The sequence below is a fragment of the Salmo salar genome, chromosome 12, assembly GCF_965601325.2.
Source record: "Salmo salar chromosome 12, fSalSal1, whole genome shotgun sequence".
NCBI lineage: Eukaryota > Metazoa > Chordata > Actinopteri > Salmoniformes > Salmonidae > Salmo > Salmo salar.
The window spans coordinates 48,904,234-48,927,310 of record NC_138302.1 but is presented as its reverse complement, the minus strand read 5'-3'; the positions used below and the strand labels follow the sequence as shown (position 1 = coordinate 48,927,310).

The 23,077-nt window shown below is 45.2% G+C and overlaps 1 protein-coding gene across 6 annotated transcripts in view; it reads right to left on the bottom strand.

Annotated features, from left to right (window-relative positions):
* Positions 1 to 1,679: 1,679 nt before the first annotated feature.
* LOC106565257 (plexin-B1) overlaps positions 1,680 to 23,077 on the bottom strand; it is a 122,257-nt gene continuing 100,859 nt past the window's right edge. For all 6 annotated transcript variants that reach the window (XM_082959012.1, XM_082959014.1, XM_082959013.1 and 3 more), the window contains 20 exons: positions 22,772 to 23,014; positions 22,389 to 22,565; positions 21,972 to 22,200; positions 19,986 to 20,231; positions 19,394 to 19,579; positions 17,536 to 17,684; positions 17,259 to 17,359; positions 13,802 to 14,019; positions 13,334 to 13,512; positions 13,135 to 13,201; positions 12,345 to 12,491; positions 11,711 to 11,876; positions 10,665 to 10,768; positions 10,334 to 10,418; positions 9,892 to 10,058; positions 9,600 to 9,760; positions 7,973 to 8,120; positions 7,701 to 7,841; positions 7,317 to 7,391; positions 1,680 to 7,052 (listed from right to left, as the gene is read on the bottom strand). In XM_082959012.1, the coding sequence (XP_082815138.1) occupies positions 6,948 to 7,052; positions 7,317 to 7,391; positions 7,701 to 7,841; positions 7,973 to 8,120; positions 9,600 to 9,760; positions 9,892 to 10,058; positions 10,334 to 10,418; positions 10,665 to 10,768; positions 11,711 to 11,876; positions 12,345 to 12,491; positions 13,135 to 13,201; positions 13,334 to 13,512; positions 13,802 to 14,019; positions 17,259 to 17,359; positions 17,536 to 17,684; positions 19,394 to 19,579; positions 19,986 to 20,231; positions 21,972 to 22,200; positions 22,389 to 22,565; positions 22,772 to 23,014 (3,094 nt within the window). In that variant the 3' untranslated portion in view covers positions 1,680 to 6,947. The remainder of the gene's footprint in view (positions 7,053 to 7,316; positions 7,392 to 7,700; positions 7,842 to 7,972; positions 8,121 to 9,599; positions 9,761 to 9,891; positions 10,059 to 10,333; positions 10,419 to 10,664; positions 10,769 to 11,710; positions 11,877 to 12,344; positions 12,492 to 13,134; positions 13,202 to 13,333; positions 13,513 to 13,801; positions 14,020 to 17,258; positions 17,360 to 17,535; positions 17,685 to 19,393; positions 19,580 to 19,985; positions 20,232 to 21,971; positions 22,201 to 22,388; positions 22,566 to 22,771; positions 23,015 to 23,077) is intronic.

The window sequence follows — 23,077 nt, the reverse complement described above, 5'->3', positions numbered from 1 at the left end:
TACATCACTCGTTGGCCATTCCTTCTGTACTGGTACAGATCTACTACATGCAAAACTTCTCAGGGTCCCTCCCCCTTGACCAGTCTTCCTCAACTTTCTTCACTGCCTCAGCATACAACACCATCTGCTCTCCTCTAACCCTGGTAACCTCAACCTGCCTCTCTCACACCAGACATTTCTGATCCCCAGCCACATGGGCACCCCTACAATTAACACGTACCGCATCTTTACCCAATGCTGCACATTCCTTTGTCTCATGCCCTTCTGCTCACACCTAGGAACCTCCCTCCTACACACTGCTGCCACATGCCCATAAGCTTGACACCTGTAACAACGTAATGTCTTTGGCACATAAGGTCGTACGGGATAACTGAAACATCCTAACATCACTGTCGGCCAAATACTCAACATCAAAACGACAGACAATTAGTCTTTCACCACTCACGCCACCCTGTTGGTGTTGCACCAAACGACGAGTATCACAAACACTGGGAATCTTTCCCTTCAGTTGATCCACTTTCACATTTACCGCTATCCCAGTAATCACTCCTTTCAATAGCGCCCTTTCCTTGAGAGCAATTCAAGTCACATCTATCTCTTGTCTGAATTCGTTTGGTGCAAAGTGCCTGCTCCCTCTGACCAGAAGAAACACAAACAATTATCACAAGACCACTTCAGGTTATCTTCACCGATTCCACAGCACCCAACTCTGGTTTCACTCACCCTGAAACCACAAATGGATAATCTACTCATGTTCCAGATTGTATCTGGTTTATACAGACCAACATCACATGCGCACTAGCACTCAGTGCGCACAGGGAGCAGTAAAGATATCATCCATAAACATGGCAGACATTGGATGAATATAAAATGTTACTATCTTTGGCTGCGAGTGATAATAAAAACAAAAATGTATAATTCAAATGTATGATGATGACTAAAGTGTCTTATTAGCAATGTTCAAATCTATGTGGCCGTCTATGGAAATTGTCTTTCTGGGCCGTGTCAGTTCAACTGCAGTACCAAAGCAAAACAGTAGGTGCATTCGAAAACAGTGCTTCTTGACCAGAACCCTGGCCCCTTGCTCGGTATAGGCAATAGAAAAGCGTATCTGCCCTCTCCTGGCCTCTGATTGGCTAGAATGGTCCCACCCTCCTCACTCCTGCTTTCCATCTTCGAGGACATGTATTTCCATCGTTTGAGCAGTCACTTGACCATCTTGCCAATATAACAGATAATATTTGGCTCCTTTTCCCATTGAACTCTACCGGGTGGCGTCACTTTTAACCCCCCCCCCCCCCCACACACACACACACACACACACACATCCGGTTCTGCACGAATAATGGGTCGTGTGAGACAAAATGTGTTCCTCCGTCATTAGTTTCTGAAAGTTTCCTAACTTTGTTCAAGTAGTTTCCCATGCATGCTGCTTAGTCACGTTATGACCCTCCTCAAACTGATTTGTTTTGCATATGGTGTGTGAAGGCATTAGGTAATGTTAGAGCGATTTATTTCATTTTTATGACTAAGTGAAGGGCCTTCCATTCCTCATTTCCATACACTGATCTGAAAACAATATGTCAGTGCAGACAAATGAGGAAACAAGCATAGTGGACTGAAATTCCCTTCACTTCAAAACATTACTCCATATGAGACAGATGTAGACAAAGAACATATGATTTTACGAATACTTTATTAACACACCTCCAGATAGTGTGAATTTACACTCTCTTATTAAACAGATTAAGTCGCTACAAGTTACATTATTAAAATCATTATGTACAATGATATTAACAGACAAAATAAGAACCATCCTTACAAATTGCTCATTGCAGAGCCTGCTCTACATAGCTGAATTTATACAGCCTAACAACAGTTAGTTTTTTCCTCAAATGACCTCCACCATCATGGTCTCTCCATCATAAGGCTTCATACATACTCGTCTACATTAAAAGCATATGACAGTACTAATTGTCCATTCAAATGAGACATTAATTGCGTGGTAAGTAGTGTGATGTTAGCCTATAGGCTACTATGATTCGGTTATACTGTGCAATCTAGGGATAATGGTGGTGCACATGAAAGAGCATCAAACTGGAGAACCTACACAATGGCATGTAACAGATACACTCCATGCACTTCTGTTAAAAAAAGGTGCCTCTCTCTGAAATGATTGGCTATCCAAACAGGAAGACACGTGATTGGGTTTTACAGTTAAATGATATGCCGACTCATTGCTATAGCATATGAAGATATAGCCTACCAGGAAGGTGGTGTCAAACATCATCCATAAGTCAGTTAGGCTTATGTGTCATTAACATTCATGCAACACCTCCAATTCATGTGATAACGTTGTTGCTTGGTACGTAGCTTTACCAAAGGATTTCATCCTAACGTCAACAAACTATTAAAGCTCTGTGGGATAGAATGAGAAGTCTAGGGATGCGTCCCAAATGGTAGCGGATTCCCTACATAATGCATTACTTTTGACCAAATCCGTATAATCCTAACCCTAAATGGGTGCCATTTGGGACGCAACCTAGCTTTAGAAAATAAGTCTGTTGTGTAATGGAGAATGTCGAGGTGAGCAAATGAGGAACAACATAGGCCACGGGGAAACCATTAGAACTCACTTCGGTAAAGTTCAGAAATAGCAATGTGCTTTATAATCCTAATATTTGAATCAAACCTTGGAAAATATGACTAGGTCAAAGAACTTTCTGTGAAACTTCATGTAGAGTAAATACAGCAGTTTACTTGTGTTAGAGCACAAGTTCAACAAATATAGGAGCGGTTGCCATCTTGTGTTCAATAAAAGAACTGCACATATCAATGAGCGGTCTCCAATGTCTACCAGTAGTCTACCTCACAACAGCACAAAGAGAAAAATCATGATTCAATAAAATTTTCTTGGTTGAAAACAAAAAAGGAATGTTAAAAATGTATAACATGGGAAGCTGTATGAACATTCACCATAAAATACTGTTTGTGGGACACGTTTTAACTATATTAAATTCAAAAGTTGAGATTTGGTTGTTTCATCTCTGATCTAGTGTCCCTCCAGTGACCGTTACCTTTTAGAAACATCAAAACAAACAGCGTTAAAGCAACAAAAAGTCGAAGTAAACAATTCATTCACACGGTCACCTATTTTCAGTACCTTTTGAAGACTGCCTCTGCTTTCAGTACCGTTCTTTCAGTCCTGCAGTCTAGTCAGGACAGAGCTGTTTATTTCAACTCTTACAATAACATTTTCCTCCCGTTCCTATAACATGAAGACGAACAACGCACAGATGTGTATGGACGTGGGCGCTACCTGAAAAAGCGGAATGACAATTACAGATTTTAAAAGACTGATTCAAAAAATAATAATAGCTGTCTCAAGAGTGTCATGACTGAGTGAACTATGTGTGTGTGAAAGACACAATTTAACCTTATGATTTGGACGGATATGGAAAAGCTACTGTTATGACATAAAGAGAGTCACGGGGAGAGCACAATCTGGTTTACCATAGCAGACAAACAGTGATCACATGAAACAAGTTTCAATGAGATAAGAGGATAGCTTGAGTATTTAGTTGAGTAAAAGGAGGAAGAGAGTGCTGATAATTGATGAGACTCGAGACCCTTGAAACTACATCGTCACCAATTAATACAGTTGTATAGGGTAGGTTTCCGAGTAATGTTTATGAAATGCTAATAAAACATTTTACTCTGCTTTGAAAAATTGTGTTGTCTTGAATGGGGGGGAAATCCAACTGGGAGTCTGGCAATTGTGCACAAGAGAGAGGAAGGTATATACAAGTAATGCCCAACATATATACAGTACCGGTCAAAAGTTTGGACACACCTACTCATTCCAGGGTTTTTCTTTATTTGTACTATTTTCTACATTGTAGAATAATAGTGAAGACATCAAAACTATGAAATAACACTTATGGAATCATGTAGTAACTAAAAGTGTTAAACAAATCAAAATATATTTTATTTTTGAGATTCTTCAAAGTAGCCACCCTTTGCCTCGCTGACAGCTTTGCACACCCTTAGCATTCTCTCAACCAGCTTCATGCGGTAGTCACCTGGAATGCATTTCAATTAACAGGTGTGCCTTGATAAAAGTTAATTTGTGGAATTTCTTTCCTTCTTAATGCATTTGATACAGCCCGACAGGATGCTCTCGATTGTGCATCTGTAAAACTAACAAACTGCCTGGTATGGCAATTGCACCACCCTTAACCACAAGGATCTCCAGAGGGTGGTGCGGTCTGCACAACGCATCACCGGGGGCAAACTACCTGCCCTCCATGACACCTACAGCACCCGATGTCACAGGAAGGCCAAAACAATCAAAGAACATCAACCACCCGAGCCACTGCCTGTTCACCCCTCTATCATCCAGAAGGCGAGGTCAGTACAGGTGCATCAAAGCTGGGACCAAGAGACTGAAAAACAGCTTCTATCTCAAGGCCATCAGACTGCTAAACAGCAAATCACTAACTCAGAGGCTGCTGCCTACATTGAGACCCAATCACTGTCCACTTTAATAAATGGATCATTAGTTACTTTAAACAATGCCACTCTAAATAATGTTTACATATCTTACACTACTCATATCACATATATATACACACTGTATTTTATACCATCTATTGCACCTTGCCCATGCCACTCGGCCATCGCTCATCCATATACTTACATGTACATATTCTCATTCACCCCTTTAGATTTGTGTGTATTAGGTAGTTGTTGGGTAATTGTTAGATATTACTGCACTGTCGGAACTAGAAGCACAAGCATTTCGCTACACTCGCATTAACATCTGCTAACCATGTTTATGTGACAAATATAATTTATTTGATTTGAGCCAATTAGTTGTTGTGACAAGGTAGGGGTGGTATACAGAAGATAACCCTATTTGGTAAAATACCAAGTCCATATTATGAAAAGAATAGCTCAAATAAGCAAAAAGAAATGACAGTCCATCATTACGTTAAGACATGAAGGTCAGTTAATGCAGAACATTTCAAGAACTTTGAGTTTCTTCAAGTGCAGTCACAAAAACCATCAAGCGCTATGATGAAACTGGCTCTCATGAGGACCACCACAGGAAAGTAAGACCCAGAGTTACCTCTGCTGCAGAGGATAAGTTCATTAGAGTTACCAGCCTCAGAAATTGCAGCCCAAATAAACGCTTCAGAGTTCAAGTAACAGACACATCAACTGTTCAGAAGAGACTATGTGAATCAGGCCTTCATGGTTGAATTACTGCAAAGAAACCACTACTAAAGGACACCAATAAGAAGAGACTTGCTTGAGCCAAGAAACACGAGCAATGGAGATTAGACCGGTGGATATATGTCCTTTGGTCTGATGAGTCCAAATTTCAGATTTTTGGTTCCAACCGCCGTGTCTTTGTGAGACGCAGAGTAGGTGAACAGATGATCTCTGCATGTGTGGTTCCCACCATGAAGCATGGTTGAGGTGATGATGCTTTGCTAATGACACTGTCTGTGATTTATCTAGAATTCAAGGCACACTTAACCGGCATGGCTACCACAGCATTTTGCAGCAATACGCCATCCCATCTGGTTTGCTCTTAGTGGGAATATCATTTGTTTTTCAACAGGACAATGACCCAAAACACACCTCCAGGCTATATAAGGGTGATTTGACCAAGAAGGAGAGTGATGGAGTGTTGTATCAGATGACCTGGACTCCACAATCACCTGACCTCAACCCAATTGAGATGGTTTGAGATGAGATGGACAACAGAGTAAAGGAAAAGCAGCCAACAAGTCCTCAGCATATGTGCTAACTCCTTCAAGACTGTTGGAAAAGCATTCCTCATGAAGCTGGTTGAGCAAATGCCAAGACTGTGCAAAGCTGTCATCAAGGCAATGGGTGGCTACTTTGAAGAATCTAAAATCTGAATTCTTTGATTTGTTTAACACTTTTTTGGTTACTACATGATTGCATATGTGTTATTTCATTGTTTTGATGTCTTCACTATTATTCTACAATATAGAAAATAGTAAAAATAAAGAAAAACCCTTGAATGAGTTGGTGTGTCCAAACTTTTGACTGGTACTGTATATCCTCAATTATATAAAACAATGGTGTCAGTGGGCAAGGCATGTAAACCAAAACAGTTTACCCTTGCACGCATGCACATTTAAAGAGGGAGATGGACAGACATACAACCTCTAATTATGCAACGACACAAACACAAGGCATGGGAAGTAACCTTTTCCATTTCATACACCCAGTGTTTCCCCATTGTGAAATGGCTTCACGTCATACTATCAAGCAAAAATCGTGACCGGTGAGTCCTTTCCATCTCTCTCTCTCACACTCACTCTCCATCTAGCTTCCGCTAGAACCACCATTTTGATACATATAACACGACTTCTTTCATTCATTCATATGAGATTACAGAGTTTTGACTTCAGCACGTTTCCATTGACACGTCACGTAATGTCCAGATAGCGTCCGGATAACATCCAGATCTCCCGAGCCCTTTCTTATAATTCTCCTACTTCCACAGAGAGTTCTAGAAGAGAGACAGACGCAGATGCCACAACGTGGTCCAACTCAGGGCTGAAGGTTGAACGGGTGGGACATACAAACAAAGGCTCCTGGTCTGTATGTCTCCCTTGCCCTTTCCCTCCTGTTTTTTTCCACAGTGGAGAGTGAGAGGAGGGTTTGTGTCCACCACCATCTCTAGAGGGCTTCATGTGTCCAGCAGCCCAATCCCCCCCCCAAAAAAGGAGAGTGTTTGTGTGTAAACACCAGTCACCCATTGGCCCTTAATGTGGAAAAGGAGTGGGGCTTTTTGCTCCTCCCTCTGCGTTTCCCTCCCCCACTCTAGTGGGTAACCTCACAGTGTGCGAGTCTCTTAATGTGGCCCCCCCTCGCCGGCGTGGTCTCGGTCGGTGGTTCTGCTGTCACAAGTCGGTGACTTTGTTCTCCACGGCTGCAGCGACCTGCTGGAGCCGGTAGCCCAGCTGCATTTTCTGGGCCATGCTGTCCTCCTCTAGGGCCCCGATGATCTGAGAGATGGAGGGATGGAGAGAAAGAGAGAGGCGTGGAGTGAGAGAGGGATGAAAGGAGAGAGATAGATGAAAGGGAGGGAGGGAAGGAGGGAGAGAAGGAGGGAAGGAAGGAAGGAGGGAGGAGGAGGGAGGGAGGGAGGGAGGGAGGGAGGGAGGGAGGGAGGGAGGGAGGGAGGGAGGGAGAGAGGGACACAAATCCAGTTTAGAGCAGGTGCAAGGTAAACCAAAACCAACCAGACAAGCGACTGAATGAAAACTCACCTGGTCATAGTATTTGTTGATGTACTTGTACAACTCGTGCAGGGCGACAAGGTAATTCAACTCTCCTGAGTAATTCTGGTTGGGGGAAAAAACATATTTTCATGTCATTCCAAATAAATAATAAGCACATCTTTTCAAAGATTAACTGAAGTTGAATTGAAAATGTGCTAATATAAAGTTCAATTAACGATAGGACAAAGAACAGCTTAAAGGGATAGTTAACTCAAACTGTCAGCAGTCAAGTTTTCAAGATGGAGTACTTTCAGTACAGAGCAAAAACTTTGATGGAAGATCACTTTTGCGAAGATCGCTTTTGAGTGAACTCTCCCTTTTAAAAGGAACAATACAGTGTACTGAACAAATAAACTGAAGTAAAATACCCACCCTGGACAGCTCTGCTAGAGCTGAGTTCATCTCCTGATCACTGGCAGAGATGGTCTGTCTGATGTCAGCGTAGTACCTTTCCACCATCTGCTTGTAACGGGGGATGTCTCGGGCATACAGCAGTTTGTTGATTGGTGAATCCTGGAGAGAGAGACACGGAGGGAAAGAGAGAGAGAGAGAGAACCAGTTTAGAAAAAAAAGATCACATCCTCCATAGTCCTCTCATCCCACCCTGTCCCTTGGTCCCGTCCCTCCCCATCTGTCTCTCTCACTCTGCCCAGCTTGTGCTCAGCGGTGGTGCAGGAGTCCATGAACGTCTGGGAGATGACCGTCAGCACAGCGTCCACGTGGTCCGAAGGCTGAACGTCAAAGATGAACTGGGGGTTCTTCACGATGTTGATCCAGAACCTCAGGGGCAAACTGGAGGCAGGGAACCAGCGTTACAGAACTGTTATTGCCATGATCACATGTTACATATATATTTGTTTAGTTGGATCCCCATTAGCTTTTACAGAAGCAGTAGCTACTCTATACAACAATATACAAACACAACAAAAAAATTGTCTGTGTTAGTGTGTCTGTGTGTCCCCTCACAGTCCCGCCGTTCCATGAGATGTTTAATCAATTTTTTAAAAGGTAATTTTTCTGTTTGTTTGAGTACTAGGAGATGGGAATTCCATGCGATCATGGCTCTATGTAATACTGTGCATTGCGTGAATTCGTTTTGGACTTGGGGACTGTGAAGAGACCCCTGGTGGAATGTCTTGTGGGGTATACATGGGGTGTCTGAGCTGAATTTTATTTGATTATGTAGACAATCTGGAATTGTCATTACAGTAATATTTCTCATAACTAGGAGAAGCAGTTAGTATTTCGTCAACCCTCAACTGGGAAAGACTGGCATGCATATTGCTGATGTTCGTTCTGTATGTGCAGTTAAGGGCAAGGCGTGCTGCTCTGTTTTGAGCCACCTGCAGCTTTGCTAGGTCTTTTTTTGCTGCACTTGATCATATTATCTGACAGTAATCAAGACAGGACAAGACCAGAGCCTGAACAACTAATACAATAGATTTTTGTGTAAAAACATCTTTATAACAGACATAGACCTAGGAGTGTAGATTCCTCAACTTGCTCAATGGTCACACCCTTTATGTACAACTCCAGCTGAGGTTTAGGTCTCAGAGAATCTTTTGAACCAAATACAATGTTTTTAGTTTTAGATGCATTTAAGACTAGTTTATTATTAAATCACCCATTCTGATACCCACTGGAATTTCAGTGAGCTCAATGGCTTTGGGTCATCCTCATACATAGTCATTCTAGTGTCGTGTAAGAACAGTGTCAAATCATTTATAAAAATAGAGAAGCGTGACGGCTCAAGCAGCTGCCCTGTGGGACACCACACTGTATATTTCTGATGTTAGAGAAGCTTCTATTGAAGAACACTCTCTGGGTTCTATTGGATAAATAACTCTCCAACCATGTGATGTAAAGCCAAAGCAAGTGAGTTACTTCAATAACAATGTATTATTAATAACAAAGGCTGCATTGAAATCTAAAACTGCAGCTCCAACTATCATCTTATTATCCATTTCTTAGAACCATTTATCAGTCATCTGAGTCAGTGCAGTACAAGTTTAGTGCCCTCTATATGCATGCTGAAAGTCAGTTTACACATATATATACACATATATCACCAGACCACATACAAACATACACATGTATGCACACACACAGATTCACAAAGACACACATGTTGATCTTCCAGATGTGGACGGCATCAGAATAAGTGTGTGTACATATGCGTGTGATTGAATCTATGTTCGTACGAGTAATGTGTGTCTGCATCAGCGTGTATGTGTGTGTGTGTCTCCCCAGTGTGTGTGTGCGTGTGTGTACCTGTTGGTCTTCCAGATGTGGATGGTTTCGGGGTCAGTGATGGCGTGGTGTTGCGCCTGGTCGTCCAGCAGGTCAAAGAAGTACTTGACGGCCAGCGGAACGGGACGACTGGTAGACAGGATCACAGTGAACAGATCGTCTACAAACTTCTGCAGAGTTCCCTGTGGAGGGAGGGAGGGAGGGAGGGAGATGGGGAAAAGGTTAGGGTTTTAAAGTGGGTGGAAGTGTGTGTGTCTACAGTATCTGGCTCTTCACTTGATTCTTAGTGTGTACTTGTGCATCCAGTGTCTACCTTCATAGAGAGCAGGCGTGTGAGGTAGATCTCTGGTATAGCCTTGGCCCTCTCCCTCTCCCTCACGCTGCCCCGGCGGTGCTTGGGTAGCTCGGGCTCCTCACTGGCCTTGACCAGGTGCCACAGCCTCACCCCGCCCTCGTCCGCGTCCTCCAGCATGGGCGTCTCTGAATGAGGGAGGGGGAGAGAAGAAAGGAGAAGGGTTGAGAAAGAACAAAATAAAAATGCTTATCTTGTATCTTTTATTCCATGTCCACAAAAGTGAACAACGGAGTAAACGTTTCAGCCTAGTGGCCTTTCTCAAGATGAGATACACTGATACTTATTCTACAGAAACTTAGTGGAAGAAACTGGCCATACAGCTAGTTTGGCTGTGCACTGTAGAAGAACAACAAGACATTTCCCAGAGAGAGAGAGGAACTAAAATGCAAGCGGAACTCACTTTCCCCTGCTACGTAGTCATGATTGTCGTGGTGGATGTGTTTGCTGTGGCGCGGGACCAAAGCCACTGTCGCACCATCTGGAACCTAACACACAAAAATAACAACAACAACTGTTATAAATCTCTCAAACGGTTAGTGTATGCACTATGAAGGCTTATGAATGCTTATGAAGGGTTAATGAAATGATACACCGTTAAGTAAAGGCTTAGAAACATGAATGTTAAATCTTAAAGCCATTATGAATGCTTTATAAAGGCTCTATAAATACTTTACGTGTTACAAACTCTGTATGAAGCGTTAGGAAGGCTCTATGAATGTGTGGGTGTAAACCTTGTAGTGTTGTAGTGTATTGAGGCGCTTCCAGTTGCCCTGGACAACAGATGTCAGGTCTTCATCAGACAGGATCAAATGACCAGCTACACCGGACCTCCACTCTGAAAAAATAAACAAACACAAACACACACACACACAGTTAGACAGGGCTATAGACAGAATTAAAATAGAACACTATATTATAGAACACTATATTATAGAACACTAAAATGATATTAAAAGAGCGATAGAAAAGAGGCTGTGTGTGTGTGTGAGAGAGAGAGTGCGTGTGTGTGAGAGAGAGAGTGCGTGTGTGTGAGAGAGAGAGAGCGTGTGTGTGAGAGAGAGAGAGCGTGTGTGTGAGAGAGAGAGAGCGTGTGCGCGTGACAGAGAGCGTGTGCGCGTGACAGAGAGCGTGTGCGCGTGACAGAGAGCGTGTGAGCGTGACAGAGAGCGTGTGAGCGTGTGTGACAGAGAGCGTGTGTGACAGAGAGCGTGTGTGACAGAGAGCGTGTGTGACAGAGAGCGTGTGTGACAGAGAGCGTGTGTGACAGAGAGCGTGTGTGTGTGTGACAGAGAGCGTGTGTGACAGAGAGCGTGTGTGACAGAGAGCGTGTGTGTGTGTGACAGAGAGCGTGTGTGTGTGTGACAGAGAGCGTGTGTGTGTGACAGAGAGCGTGTGTGTGTGTGACAGAGAGCGTGTGTGTGTGTGTGACAGAGAGCGTGTGTGTGTGTGTGACAGAGAGCGTGTGTGTGTGTGTGACAGAGAGCGTGTGTGTGTGTGTGACAGAGAGCGTGTGTGTGTGTGTGACAGAGAGCGTGTGTGTGTGTGTGACAGAGAGCGTGTGTGTGTGTGTGACAGAGAGCGTGTGTGTGTGTGTGACAGAGAGCGTGTGTGTGTGTGTGACAGAGAGCGTGTGTGTGTGTGTGACAGAGAGCGTGTGTGTGTGTGTGACAGAGAGCGTGTGTGTGTGTGTGACAGAGAGCGTGTGTGTGTGTGACAGAGAGCGTGTGTGTGTGACAGAGAGCGTGTGTGTGTGACAGAAAGTGTGCATGCTTCTCACCCAGGTCTAGGGAGTCTGTGTGTGGCCGGTGGGAGAAGGAGGTGCCCTTGTAGACCTGGTCCAGGAGTTTCTCCTTCACCTGGGTGATGGTGTCTATGTCCAGCACCTTGGAGGGCAGCGGCTGGGTCTCGTTCACTCCCCCACCCTGCATCAACACGTTCAGGGTCTGGGAGAGGGGAAGGAAAGAGAGCGAGGATGAGCTTTCAAAATCACTCACAAAGCACACTTTCTTGGAAGTATATATAATCTATTTATCTATCTCTGGTTTTTCACTGAAGAAAAAATGTGTGTGTGTGTGTGTGTGGTTAGATTGAGTGGACATGTGTGCGCACGTGTTTGAGTGTGTGTCTGAACCCTTGAATGTGTGTGTGAACATGTTTGTGTCTTTGAGTCCGTGTGAGTGTCTGAATCCCTGAGTGTGTGTGTGTGTGTCTGTGTGTGTGAACATGTTTGTGTCCGTGTGTGTGTGTGTGTGTCTGAACCCCTGTGTGTGTGTGTGAACATGTTTGTGTCCGTGTCCATGTGTGTGTGTGTGTGTGTGTGTGTGTGTGTGTGTGTGTGTGTGTGTGTGTGTGTGTGTGTGTGTGTGTGTGTGTGTGTGTGTGTCTGAACCCCTGAGTGTGTGCATCCTCACCAGGGTCTTGTACTCCACGTCTTCTCGGAGCAGGCGGTTGTCGTTGAGCGTATACTTTGCTTTTCCCGTCACCGCGTCCACCGGCCCCTTGTCCACCTGGTGCTTGATAGCCCTGAACAACATGTACAAGGACTCGCCTGCAGAGTCCTAGGGAGAAACAACAACAGTTAAACAACAAGCATCAGGCAAACCATGCTAACGATCAGGTAAACAATTAGCATCATGCTAACAATCACTGTACTGGGAAAGACAAGGACACGACATTAACCCACATACAGTGATTATGTTTACGCTAATAAATGCTAATGCTACAAGGCATTTTGACCCAGGTAAGATATAGATCGCCAAGTATGCTTCAAACTGGCATGGAAAACATAGCTAAGATTCCCACCCCTGGAATAAAGGCCCTGTTTGAATTCTTCTAAAGTGAATCCTTCCTTCCATGTAATCACGGATTAGAAATGAGTGGACAGGTGAAAGCCATGTGGTGAAGCCGTTTTATTTCTGTCCAATTGTGTCTCATCTGTGATTACTTCAAGGAAGGGAGCAAGACCGTGCACAACAATGCACTTCTAAAGAACGGGGCCCATAATTTCTGTCCAATTGGCTGCGTTTACACAGGCAGCCCAATTCTGATCTTTTGCGCAATTATTGGCAAAAAAGATCTGATCTGTCATAAAACCAATTAGTGGCAAAAATATATTAATTGGGCTGCCTGTGGAATGGGGTCATCATTTCCTCCTCTTTGTGTGACAGTAATTCATGTGGGCCTTCATGTGAGCCGACTCACCCTGAGGAAAGCGTAAAGGCAGATGGACATCCAGTTGGTCAGAAGCTTCTCTACCACTGTCTCCGTTCTGAAAAATGACGCTATGTTAAAAATCAGTTACAGGTCAATGGAGCGCACACACACACACACACACACACACACACACAAAATCCCATCCCCTGACCCACATATCCCCACTCTCTAACTCTTCCTAGCTTACCTTCGCAGCATGAGTTTTGGGTTCTTGGCCACGTACTGCTCCACTAGGTCATTGAGGAGGGTCTTGAGGATGTCGGTGAAGTACTCCAGTTTACCGTGCAGCGCCACCGTCAGGAGAGATGCCACGTAGGCCCGGTCCCGAGGCGAGAACGTCCGCTGGCTCTCCAGAGTATGGATGAACTGGGAGGGAGGGAGGAAGAGGGATGACAGAGTTAGGGGAAAAAAAGAAAAAGGGAGCGAGACAGGCTGGTGTATTCAGGAAGAAGAGGATGGTTCTCTTCTGTAAGAAGAGGATGGTTCTCTTCTACGCCATATACTACACAATTCAAATTCTGGTCTAAGTCTTGCTAGGTCAGCTACCAATGTTCTTCATCGCAGTCATTGCACCTTGCCTGCTTTCCTTCAAAACAAACTTTCACGAGTCCACTAACGTGGTAAGAATCGCCAATCATCATCCCTGTCCCCCTACCTTGGTGAGGAAGAGTTTGCTGTTGAGCAGGTTGGAGAGCTGCACCAGGCCCTGTTCCACCGTGGCCCGTCGACACTCTTGCACGTCCAGATCCCTCCGCAGGGGCGACTCACGATGGCCCGGGAAGAAAATCCGCTCGGCGTAGCGCCGGTAGTCCAGGAAGGGAATGCCTGAGCCCACCAGGTCACTGGACATGTCCATCATCTCTGTCATCAGGTCTGTGGGGGGAGGGGAGTCAGGGGTTCAAAGGTTAAGGGAGTATGACCTTAAACGGTTGAGTCAAAGTCAGTGGAGAAAAAGGGCCCCTTAGAAGATATAAAGAACTTTCGGCTTTTAAGCCAAAAGGGGTCATCTACATTTTTTATTTATTTATTTCACCTTTATTTAACCAGGTAGGCAAGTTGAGAACAAGTTCTCATTTACAGTTGCGACCTGGCCAAGATAAAGCAAAGCAGTTCGACACATACAACAACACAGAGTTACACATGGAGTAAAACAAAACATACAGTCAATAATATAGTAGAAAAATAAGTCTATATACAATGTGAGCAAATGAGGTGAGATAAGGGAGGTAAAGGCAAAGAAAGGCCATGGTGGCGAAGTAAATACAATATAGCAAGTAAAACACTGGAATGGTAGATTTGTAGTGGAAGAAAGTGCAAAGTACAAATAGAAATAATGGCGTGCAAAGGAGAAAAATAAAAAAATAAATAAATACAGTAGGGGAAGAGGTAGTTGTATGGGTTAAATTATAGATGGGCTATGTACAGGTGCAGTGATCTGTTAGCTGCTCTGACAGCTGGTGCTTAAAGCTAGTGAGGGAGATAAGTGTTTCCAGTTTCAGAGATTTTTGTAGTTCGTTCCAGTCATTGGCAGCAGAGAACTGGAAGGAGAGACGGCCAAAGGAGGAATTGGCTTTGGGGGTGACCAGAGAGATATACCTGCTGGAGCGCGTGCTACAGGTGGGTGCTGCTATGGTGACCAGTGAGTGGAGATAAGGGGGAACTTTACCTAGCAGGGTCTTGTAGATGACCTGGAGCCAGTGGGTTTGGCGACGAGTATGAAGCGAGGGCCAGCCAACGAGAGCATACAGGTCGCAGTGGTGGGTAGTATATGGGGCTTTGGTGACAAAACGGATGGCACTGTGATAGACTGCATTCAATTTATTGAGTAGGGTATTGGAGGCCAAAGTCGAGGGTCGGTAGGATGGTCAGTTTTACGAGGGTATGTTTGGCAGCATGAGTGAAGGATGCTTTGTTGCGAAATAGGAAGCAAATTTTAGATTTAACTTTGGATTGGAGATGTTTGATGTGATTCTGGAAGGAGAGCTTACAGTCTAACCAGACACCTAGGTATTTGTAGTTGTCCACATATTCTAAGTCAGAACCGTCCAGAGTAGTGATGCTGGACGGGCGGGCAGGTGCAGGCAGCGATCGGTTGAAGAGCATGCATTTAGTTTTACTTGTATTTAAGAGCAGATGGAGGCCATGGAAGGAGAGTTGTATGGCATTGAAGCTCGTCTGGAGGGTTGTTAACACAGTGTCCAAAGAAGGGCCAGACGTATACAGAATGGTGTCGTCTGCGTAGAGGTGGATCAGAGACTCACCAGCAGCAAGAGCGACATCATTGATGTATACAGAGAAAAGAGTTGGCCCAAGAATTGAACCCTGTGGCACCCCCATACAGACTACCAGAGGCCCAGACAACAGGCCATCCGATTTGACACATTGAACTCTATCAGAGAAGTAGTTGGTGAACCAGGCGATGCAATCATTTGAGAAACCAAGGCTATTGAGTCTGCCGATGAGGATGTGGTGATTGACAGAGTTGAAAGCCTTGGCCAGGTCAATGAATACGGCAGCACAGTATTGTTTCTTATCGATGGCGGTTACGATATCGTTTAGGACCTTGAGCGTGGCTGAGGTTCACCTGTGACCAGCTCTGAAACCAGATTGCATATTGGAGAAGGTTCGGTGGGATTCGAAATGGTCAGTAATCTGTTTGTTGACTTGGCTTTCGAAGACCTTAGAAAGGCAGGGTAGGATAGATATGGGTCTGTAGCAGTTTGGGTCAAGAGTGTCCCCCCCTTTGAAGAGGGGGATGACCACAGCTGCTTTCCAGTCTTTGGGAATCTCAGGCGACACGAAAGAGAGGTTGAACAGGCTAGTAATAGGGGTTGCAACAATTTCAGCAGATCATTTTTGAAATAAAAGGGTCCAGATTGTCTAGCCCGGCAGATTTGTAGGGGTCCAGATTTTGCAGCTCTTTCAGAACATCAGCTGACTGGATTTGGGAGAAGGCGAAATGGTGAAGGCTTGGGCGAGTAGCTGTGGGGGGTGCAGTGCTGTTGACCGCGGTAGGGGTAGCCAGGTGGAAAGCATGGCCAGCCGTAGAAAAATGCTTATTGAAATTCTCAATTGTAGTGGATTTATCGGAGGTGACAGAGTTTCCTATCCTCAGTGCAGTGGGCAGCTGGGAGGAGGTGTTATTATTCTCCATGGACTTTACAGTGTCCCAGAACTTTTTTGAGTTTGTGTTGCAGGAAGCAAATTTCTGCTTGAAAAAGCTAGTCTTGGCTTTTCTAACTGCCTGTGTATATTGGTTTCTAACTTCCCTGAAAAGTTGCATATCACGGGGGCTGTTCGATGCTAATGCAAATGAACAGATGTAATTTCTGTACAATATATCATTGGACAGAAAGGGTTCCTCCCCCCCATAGCCTTGAGAAACTTCCCTCAGGGAGCTCGTCTCATGGTTTTTAATGTTGTCAATGTCATTTAGAGCTGGTATACCGTATTTGACCATGTACCGGTATTGATGCACGGACGGGTTGGGGTTTTAACTTTACCTTCTATAACAGTATTGTAATTGTTAGATGTGATACGCCACTCCGACGCGTGTAATGTCAGTCTTTATAGTTTTTTACTCCGTTTGCTACTCGAGTCGTATCTCTCCCTCTCCTCCTGCATGCTGCTTCCCCATACGCTTCACTACACCAAGCCCTGCCCCTGTCCCTCAAGTACTTGCCGTGCTCAAAGTGCTGCTCACTATATTCCAACTATAGCACCAGAATAATCATTCTATTTAAATGATTCCAACAGTTCACCAATTAATTAGGCCTCGATTTTTTGAAAATGCTCAACATAATTGTTGGTTGAAGTTGGATTGAACAATAAAACAATCAGAATGAATAAAGCCCCGTTGAAAAATAATCATTGAAGTGTTTCCACCCTAGGGGTCATGAACTACTCATAAAGCATATTTAGAACATTTATTATCCAAAAACATACCGTGAAATACCTTCATAAATGTGGAAAATATCTTGATGACATTTTGGCCATATCGCCAAGATTTGGTGTGGACAACAACGTTTTTTCTGTCACTTCCTCTCACCCTCTCTCTCTCTGTCTGTCTCTCCCTCTAACGCTGTCTGTTAGTCATAGTGTTAGGGTCTGACCTGTGAACTCTTTCTTGCACCGGTCTCTCACGCTGGTCTCCAGGTTCTCCAACTGGATCTGTACCTTCTTGTAGTCCCTCAGAGCCTGCTTACTCTTCCTCCTGACAGACAAACACAGGTACAGAGACACAGAGAGAGAGACAGACAGAGACAGAGAGAGAGCGCACACATACAGACACACATTAGAATTACACTCATAGCTCAAGGTACAAAACGTTTATGTAAACAAATGCAAATGCTTGCACCCACATACCCCCACCCCACCTCACACACGTACCTGTAGATGAGGACTATGATGAGGACAATGAGGGCTACAATGGAGGCCCCCACGCCCACCCCTATCTGGGCCTCGAGGGGGAAGGTGGACAGGCTGAGGGTGTCATACTGCACCCTGCCCAGGGAGAAGTTCAGGTTGCCCATGTGGACCTGGAACACACACACACACACACACACACACACACACACACACACACACCAGCTATGGAGCGACACTGAACAAATATATGAATGCAACAATTTCAAAAGATTTTACTGAGTTACAGTTCACTCTTCTTCAATGGCTTTGCGAAGTTGCTGGGTATTGGCAGGAACTGGAACATGCTGTTGTATAAGTAGTTCCAGAGCATCCCAAACATGCTCAATGGGGTGACATGTCTGGTGAGTATGCAGGCCATGGAAGAACTGGACATTTTAAGCTTCCATGAATTGTGTACAGATCCTTGCGACATGGGGCCGTGTATTACCATGCTGAAACATGAGGTGATGGTGGAGGATGAATGGCACGACAATGGGCCTCAGGATCTCGTCACAGTGTCTCTGTGCATTCCAATTGCCATCGATAAAATACAATTGTGTTTGTTGTCCGTAGCTTATGCCTGCCCATACTATAACTCCACCGCCATCATGGGGCACTCTGTTCACAACTTTGACATCAGCAAACCGCTCGCCCACACAACGCCATACACGCCGTCTGCCCTGTACAGCTGAAACCGTGATTCATCCGTGAAAAGCACGCTTCTCCAGCATGCTAGTGGCCATCGAAGGTGAGCATTTGCCCACTGAAGTTGGTTACGACGCCGAACTGCAATCAGGTCAAGACCCTGGTGAGGACGACGAGCAGGCAGATGAGAATCCCTGAGAGGGTTTCTGACAGTTTGTGCAGAAATTCTTTGGTTGTGCAAACCCACAGTTTCATCTGCTGTCCTGATGGCTGGTCTCAGACAATCAAGCAGGTGAAGAAGCAGGATAGGAAGGACCTGGGCTGGCGTGGTTACACCTTGTCTGCGGTTGTGAGGCCGGTTGGATGTACTAACAAATTCTCTAAAACGATGTTGGAGGCAGCTTATGGTAGAGAAATTAACATTCAATTCTCTGGCAACAGCTCTGGTGGACCTTCTTGCAGTCAGCATGCCAACTGCATGCTCCCTCAAAACTGGAGACATCTGTGTCATTGTGTTATGACAAAACGGCACATTTTGGAGTGGCTATTTATTGTCCCCAGCACAAGGTGCACCTCTGTAATGATCATGCTGTTTAATCAGCTTCTTGATATGCCACACCTGTCAGGTGGATGGGTTATCTTGGCAAAGGATAAATGCTCACCAACAAGGATGTAAACAAATTTGTGCACAAAATCTGAGAGAAATGAGCTTGGAAATTTTCTGGGATCTTTTATTTCAGCTCATGAAACATGGGACCAACACTTTACATGTTCCGTTTATATTTCTGTTCCGTATAGAATGTGTACAAGCTGGGGCAGTTAGTTTGCTTCTAATGAGGTTTGGAAGTCTAATTGAAACTACTGAGATGCACCCTTGTGTGTCAACCTTAGTCTGATTCACACTATAGGGACGAACCGAGCCAAGTGGACCTGTACTGGGCTGGCCTGGTTACACATGCATCCACCAAAGTTGATGAAACCATGCTGGAAAAGACAAAGTGAAAAGAATCCAAGCCAGCACACTACAGTTTTGGTCAGCACAGTAGTGTGAAAAGAGTAATAGTGTGTTGTAATTGACTTTCTTATCGATCTTGTGTATTGAAATGTGTTTTGAAACGTGTGATTCTGTCTGTTTGGAACAAAAGTGTGTCTAGGAATGGAAACGGCAGTAGTGGAGCACATAAGGTGGACTTACGGTGAACTCGGGCAGCGTGTCGGCGCCCTCGCGCTTCCTGCCGCCGTTGGGGGGTCCCGGGACGGGCTGCTGGGGCGGGGGCTCGCAGTACAGGTGGTTCCTGGTGAGGGTCTTCACGGCACACACACCCTCCCCCACCAGTACCACCACCTCCTCCTTAGAGATGGCCAGGTCCAAGTTCTCACCCTATGTAGGGGGGAGGAGAAAGAGAGAAAGGGAGAAGATATTACCACATTGAGCATCATGCTTGAATCAAGACTTGTGCATTCCTAGCCTCATCTTTGGAACATTCCTCTATTTCCCCCCCCCCCCCATCTCTCATAGGAGTCTAGCCTTCTCCTAAATTTCTGACTGAAGCTTTCAGCGGCAAGGCCTTCCAGGAGACTTCTCTCTCAAGACCGGTTGAGTGGAAAGTAAAAAAAAAAAAAAAAGAATCTTTACATTCTATACCTTTGCCTTGGATTTATAGTACTATCTAGCAGATAATGCTAACCTTCAGCTGTCAACTGTACATGCTGTTAGCCTGAAAGCTGTCTAGCCTCCCGCAGCTAATTTCACAGGTTGAGAGTAGCAGGTAGCGGCTAATGCTAACCTCCAGCTGAATGAAGCTTCCTGGGTTGTAGCGGTAGGGCTTGAGGGGCTCCTGCTGGTTGAGCGGGTGCAGCACGGGGTTGGGCTCGTAGCTGAAGGCCCCCTGGGGGCTGACGGCACCGAACGGGAAGCGCAGGTTGTCCAGGAGGAAGGCCACATCAACCCGCGAGCCCCACACCGAGGGCTCCACCGCCGGGCTCCGACACAGGATCAGAGTGGAGGAGTTCACCTCGCAGCGCTCTATGTACTGAGGGGGGGGAGATAGAGAGGAGGGGGAGGTGATATCAATCAATCAAATGTATTTCGAAAGCTCTTTTTACATCGACAGTTGTCACAGAGTGGTTGTTTTTAGCAATCTAGGGCCAGTGTTGGGTCTAACATGTTACAGTAATCAGATTACTTTAATGAGTAAAAGAGTACTATAACAAGGGACTTTATAAATATTGTAATATTATTACAGTTACTTTTTTTTAAGTAACACGTGTGTTACCTTTATGTTACTCTAAGAAAATATTTCCCCACCGGGGGCATGGAGCTTCCATGATCCATGATCTCGACTTGTTTCCCCATTTAGTTCTCGAGCGAGCAGAGAAAGCTTGTCACGACAGTTGGCCATAAAAATGGATAGAGGGCGCACCTCTGATTGCCATCGATCACTTCTGTAATAGGAGCACAAGCATCTTTGGCTTCACCATCTAGAGGCAGGTGTGCCGTCTAGCTACCCAACGGTCGCACTGGAATGAAAAGAAAATCTGTACAGAGGTTTAGCTTCTATTAGGTTTGGCTGTGCAACATATCATCCATTTCATAGGATGACATAAGTTTAGACTAAAGGGATTCTCTATTTATAGTGAAAAAAAGAATGAAAAAAATATATATAGATTCCCACCGGAACTTCTGACGGCAGACCCTCTGAAAACAAATTTCCCAGTTCCAAATAATCCACAATCATGGAATTATTCAGCAAATAGCCTTGTCTACTACTAATTTTGTACGCCTATTCATTTATATTATCATCGCGCATTCTATAGACACAGGCTTTACATTTTTATTTTGACCTTTATTTAACTAGGCAAGTCAGTTAAGAAGAAATTCTTATTTTCAATGACGGCCTAGGAACAGTGGGTTAACTGCCTTGTTCAGGGGCAGAACGAGGATTCGATCTTGCAACCTTTTGGTTACTAGTCCAACGCTCTAACCACTAGGCTACCTGTGCGCTGGCACATACGGTACGGCTGCAGTGTTGTGGATTAGGCCATCAAATTGGGACAACTTATTTTCTATCAAACCAAAAGAGGGTACATTGAATTATTGATGGTTGACAGGTAAGAAAGGTAAGCCATTTTGTTTTTCTTGCCTCGTAAATGGATGAATACAACAGTGCTTAGCCTACATTTCACGAGTGCATAAAAGATTGTTTTGTGTCACGGAGGGGCCATGCGATGGGTGTATCCTAGTTCGTATAATATGTACCGCAAATGTTCTGCAATATTCGGGACATAAATGCAGCAGTGAATAAATCAGGCCACGCCATTTAGGAAATAAAAGTTTTGACCAAGATGTTTCTGATTGGGTTGAAGATTATTTTTGAATGAATTAGAAGACGTTAGTAGCCTATCTTTGTTAGAGCGTGTGGCTCGCCTCTCTATTTCCGACAGTCAAACAAACATTGAGGTTTTCAGATTGTGTTTCATGCAAAGTAATGTTGTAACATAACAAGTTACTCTTCTTCCCCCCCCCCCCCCCCCCCCCATGTAGCAAGTAATATGTGATACTACCTCTTCATGTTAATCCCAACACTGCCCAGGATAGAGGGCAGAGGGAGAGGGAGAGGTGCAAAAGGGGGAGAGGGACGGGAGAGGGAGAGCGATAGGGATTTCCTTGAGTGAGGAAAGCCTGACACAGTCAGAACGTTATTCCTTTGAGTAGAGTTTCAGCTACGAATACCATAAAGATGACAACACGCACCCTCTCCCTATCCACACACCTGTTTTATGGAGCATAGGGGGTCGCCGGGGCAATGGGGCTCCGGGACGATCCTGCGATGCCTCAACAGCAGCACCTTGTCCTCAGTCTCTTCCTCCCTTTCGCCTCCACTCCTCCTCCTCCTTCTCTTACTCTGGCCGATGGACTCATAGGGGGACAGGGTCACCAACATCCTAGGTTCCTGCACCACATCCAGGTTATGACCAGACACGAAGACCAGACGACCCCCGCTACAGAGAGAGAGAGGGGCCATATTGAGTGTCTCCAAGTGTTTCAGTCTAGCTGACGAGGTCTAAGGGTCTTTGCCCCTTCTTCTAATTATATGGTCATACCCATTTCCAGGTTTCTGAAATATTCAGTTTCGGTGTAGGAGTGGTGCCAAACACACACACACACACATTCACAAACACACACACACCTGAGGAAGCTCTTGGCGGGCGCGGCCTGGGTGATGTTGGGGTTGGGGGTGTAGCGGTAGGCCGACTCGTGGAGGTGGCGCTGGCTGTCGCCATAGCGAAGCGTCACGCGGTGCTCTCCCGTCCCATTGCTGCTGCCCGTCACACACACCACACTGCCCTCCTGGACCTCCGACGAACTGGGGGGAGGAAGAGGAGAGGGAGGGTAGTTGAGAAACGAGAACTTGTACAACACGGCAAATAGGATCATGTATCAATGGCTCTCTCTGTGTGTGTGTGTGTGTGTGTGTGTGTGTGTGTGTGTGTGTGTGTGTGTGTGTGTGTGTGTGTGTGTGTATGAACGTATGTGTGTGTGTTCATGAGTGTGTGTTTCATAATCACTCACATGACACAGGGCACTCCTCCCACAGTGACAGTGATGTCAGAGGGGCGTCCCGTGAGCAGGTTCCTCCCAGTGATGGTAAGGGATGATCCCCCCGCCATGGGACCCCTCTGGGGGGACACCTCCATCACAAAGGGGTCCTGGTAACTGAACCTCTCGCTGGAGAGGCCAAACTCTCCCCCGCTCACTTCTACTGACACCTGGCCCATCTTCTCTCCCCCGCTGGCTTCAGTCTTACACACGATCCTACAGAAAACACACAAACACACAGAGTGAAGACGAGGCATCCTAGAAATAGTAATCTCACAC